Raw genomic sequence first — 4217 nt, 5'->3', positions numbered from 1 at the left:
CTTTGACCAGGCTGACCAAGAAAAATATTTCATGACATTGGGCGGAAGAGCAGTAAGAGGCCTTCGAGATTTTAAAGACTAGGTTGACGTCAGCTCCAACTCTAGTCTGTCCCGATTTTTCAGTGCCGTTTACTCTCCAGACCGACGCAAGTAGCGTAGGGTTAGGAGCAGTGTTGATGCAGACAGTTGATGGCCAAGAGCGGGTGATAGCCTACGGAGGCTGAAAAGAAATACATCACGACCGAGCAAGAATGTCTCGCAGTCATCTGGTCGATCAGAAAATTCCGTTGTTATTTAGAAGGGTATGAATTTACTGTGATCACCGATCACAGTAGTCTACGCTGGTTGAATAACTTGAAGAATACTACGGGCCGTCTAGCTAGATGGGCCCTGGAGATGATGGAGCACACGTTCACTATTGTTCACCAGCGTGGAGCTTGTTATCATGTACCGGATGCTTAGTAGCGAATACCAGAGGGTGAAGCAGACCTGCTGAACCTACTCGAGGAGATACGAGACCCGTGGTATCTGCGCAAAAGCCGAGATATCACGCGGGCCCCTGATCGATTTCCCGACTGGCGCGTGGAAGGTGATAGAATGTATCACCACTAGCCCAATCATTCCGTCAACTGTGAAGTTAAAGATGTCGACGCCTGGAAATTGGTGCTACCGAAAGAGATGAGGAAGAGAGCGCTCCAGAAGAATCATGAGACCCCGCAAGCAGGTCACCTGGGCGTGGATAAGACTCATCACCGTTTGGCCTTACACTACTACTGGCCAAACATGTTCCGAGATGTGACGGAGTACGTGTGAAGGTGTGATGCGTGCCAGCGAGGTAAGGTGGAGCAAGCTGCACCCGTGGGCCACATGCACCAACGGATTATATAGTCACCTTGGGCCATAATCGCTGTAGACGTTATGTGTGCTGGTATTCCAAGTAAATCTGGTCACACAGCTATTCTGGTGATTCAGGATTTATATACCAAGTGGGTGGAATTATATCTACTTAAACGAGCAACTGGAGCAAAGATCCTGGGTGCCTTGGAAGCCCTAATTATGTGTCGCTGGGGAGTGCTGAAAGTTTTACTTACCGATAATGGTACCGAGTTCGTCAACAGAGATTTGCACGCTCTGGCGGCGAGAGTTGAGTATAAGCACGTGACCATTTTACCCTATCACGCGCAAGCAAATCCGGTGGAGAGAGTCAACAGAATCCTAGGGACTATGATACGTGCTTTTATTGGTGCTGATCATTGCGAATGGGACCTGCATCTACATGAGTTCCGATTCGCATACAATACCGCATTCCACAGTTCCGTGGGGGCCACTCCAGCCTTTGCCAATTTTAGTAGAGAGCCCGAGGCGGCTATTTCGCTTCGGCGAGAGGTGGAAGGAGTTGTCGAAATTATTCCACGACCACATCAGGAATGGGTCGACCGCATGGCACGGCTAAACCGGTGGGGAGAGTCCATAGTGCATGCACTGGAGACCGCGTTCCAACGTGAGGCGCACTACTACAACTTGCGCCGACGACATCGACAGTTTCAAGTCGGTGACTTGATACTGAAGCGTCAGCATGTGTTATCCTTAGTCGCGAAGAGATTCACGGCTAAGACGATGACCCCGTTTCACGGACCATTCGTTGTTTCTCGTCGTATTTCTGATACTGTGTATGAGTTGGAGAGCTTGGATGGACGGAGTCTCGGAAGATCTCTGTCCAGGACCTCAAACCATACCATCCTCCCGAGTAATCAGTTCCGAGTCATTTAGTATCGCATTTTCTTTTGTTTCTTCTCGCTTTGTTTTTTTTAATCACGTAAATTCGTAGGGAGGACAATGGTCTATTTATTAATCCTGGTGATAGCTTGGCTAGTCATACCGCTACCACACACTAATCCATTCCCTGTTACAGATGTCAAAGAGTGTAGAGGAGCTGCAAGAAGACCTAGCATGCATGATGCTAGCAGCCGAAGAGGAGGATGCGGCGATGGAGTCCCAGTATGGGACCCGGTCCGGCCACATTTGCCGTATCTAGAGTGGCTGGAGCAGTACCGCCCAGGTCTCCTCCAAGCGATCATGGTGACAGCCGTCAACATGGGTCACCAGGGAGAGCATGGGTGTGTGCTGGAATGGTCCACCATGCGTCGCGCCGTCTACGCGACTCGTGGACAGGTCAGCGATATCCCGCTAATGAGGAGCGTCGGAACTCAGACGGAAGAGCCTGAGGCACCGAACCCTCCACCAACGTCTCGCGATGCGCCCATGGGGGTGGGCAATTCATTCGGGGATCGCGGTACAAGTACTGGAAATGCCCCAAACATGGGCCAGCTGGGAAGTGTCACCGAGGAACGACCTCCTGTTATGAGTCCAGTTGTGCCGGAAGAAGAACGGACCCAGCCCAAAGCGAAGTTACCACCAGCGCAGGCACGCCGAGCCCGGCGTAGAAGAGCAGCAGCCCGCTTGGCTGTGGAACAATAGTCCTCCGCAGCACCAATGGAGGTGACAGAATCAGGCGAGGCCATATCGTCTACCAATACCGCACGAACTACATCGACCTCGGGTCGAGATAAGCGACCCCGAGCGTCATCGGGAGAAGGGCGGAAAGAGGATGCCATAGGGAAACGCCCGCGTCCAAGTTCATCGCACGGAAGGGACGATAAGAGGCGTAAGATGCTTCTTCCACCCCACTTGCGTCCAGTATGCTGGAACTGTAAGGAGAAAGGGCATCAGTATGCTGAGTGCCCCAAACCCCATGGCGAGTTCTGCTACGGTTGTGGACGGGTGAAGAAGACACTGGCCGACTGCCCGGAGTGTCGTACACGGTGGACTCGACGAGGCCCCTACGGGTGGGACGCTGCGTGCCGGAGGACGAGTGAAAGCGGCCACAGTGGAGTCGGGGGAAGGCTGACTAGAGAGTGCCGTGAAGGCAAGTGTAAGAATAAAACTCTTATATCCTTGATATAGCGTCCGTTTATTCAAACCTCCTCTCCCGGTAGTATAAGAAGCCGAGTTGAGACCTGTTCCAGGGGAACTTGAGGTCCAACGGGCTAAATCTCGTTAATAAGTCTACCGATAAGTATCACGAACCTCAAGATTTATTCCAGTGTCTTTAGTCGATTCGTACCGCGCCTTTAAGGCAAAAATTATTTTTTTTCATTTTAGAGTTACGGTCGTAAGACCGTAATATATCGCAATGTTATTTCGTTTGTCGTGTGGTCGTGGACCACGAAGATGTCGTGAGTTCGGCAATGTACTCGTTTGCGGACACCGGAAGGCTTGTCAGGCGAGCCTGTCTCGAAGGAGGGGGGAGTTTGTGACATTACATTACCGAGGAGATGGAGTTGAAGGCGGACTAAGGAGGAAACTGTGTGTTAGAGAGAGATAAAGTTAGTATGTCTGTGGAGTTGAGTGTATTAGATAGTGAATAGAAATTATGGAGTATGTGTGCGGTGAAGTAAGTGTGTAAAGAGTACGAGTGCGTGTACGGTATGGTGTATGTTTTGGAGTGTCTGTGTGGTATAGCGTGGATTCAACGAGGAAAGTCTAGCTGTGTCGCGGATAGTGGCCAAGATAACGTGCCTCCCGACCAGTGATAATGACTAGGCCCAGGCTTAGCTTTCAGGGTTGACGTGGTGATCACGGCGGAGCGAATGAGATGTCGCTGCGCCTTCGTATTGGTACCCGGAGTTAGCTGGGGTACGCTTACGTTTATTTGAGGATGGCAGGCCTCGTTTGCGATGCTCGAGGAAACCAAAAGTTCGCTAACTTTGGATACCATGGGGAGCGACACTACGAGAAAGTCCGTGAGTCCACGGCTTGTATGTGATGGGAGAAGAATGAATGGAGAAGTGAGAACGTCAGAGTGACCGGGAAGGAGTAGAGAGTGCGAAGGAATAAAGTGGGAGATTAGAAAGCAGTTGAGGAAAGACCGTGGCGTAAGAGAGTGAGATTCGGAGTCGCTCGAGTACGAGTGGACCCAATAGTCGATATTGGAGTTTTAAAGTGGGTGGTGGTGAGTCGGAGAGCCGCCAAAGTGGGTATCGACTGCGACTCTTGACTGCTGTCGTTTTGGATTCTGTAGCGCTACGTATTGTGCTCTGGGAGCCGTGTGTCGTGACGATTGTCGTCCCGAATTATTTATTTTATTTTATAATTTATCTGGAAGTGTGTTACGTTTCGTAATTCGTCGTCCTCGAGAGGTTCCTGTTGTCATACTC

The 4217-nt window shown here is 50.8% G+C and overlaps 2 protein-coding genes across 2 annotated transcripts; both read left to right on the top strand.

The window, feature by feature from the left end:
• Positions 1–918: 918 nt before the first annotated feature.
• LOC106694093 (uncharacterized) lies at positions 919–1770 on the top strand. Its single transcript, XM_014444249.1, has one exon. The coding sequence runs from the start codon at positions 919–921 to the stop codon at positions 1768–1770; it is 852 nt and encodes a 283-aa protein (XP_014299735.1).
• A 723-nt stretch (positions 1771–2493) lies between these two features.
• Positions 2494–2964, top strand: LOC103577773 (CCHC-type zinc finger nucleic acid binding protein-like). Its single transcript, XM_008558576.1, has one exon. It carries the CDS (start codon positions 2494–2496, stop codon positions 2962–2964), a length of 471 nt encoding a protein of 156 aa, XP_008556798.1.
• Positions 2965–4217: the final 1253 nt, after the last annotated feature.

This window comes from Microplitis demolitor, chromosome 1, assembly GCF_026212275.2.
Source record: "Microplitis demolitor isolate Queensland-Clemson2020A chromosome 1, iyMicDemo2.1a, whole genome shotgun sequence".
Lineage (NCBI taxonomy): Eukaryota > Metazoa > Arthropoda > Insecta > Hymenoptera > Braconidae > Microplitis > Microplitis demolitor.
This window is presented reverse-complemented; position numbering and strand designations above follow the sequence as displayed.

What these genes read in the sequence shown, in the direction of transcription:
- LOC106694093 (XM_014444249.1), top strand. Translation starts at nt 919, where the DNA reads ATGTGTGCTGGTATTCCAAGTAAATCTGGTCACACAGCTATTCTGGTG.
- LOC103577773 (XM_008558576.1), top strand. Translation starts at nt 2,494, where the DNA reads ATGGAGGTGACAGAATCAGGCGAGGCCATATCGTCTACCAATACCGCA.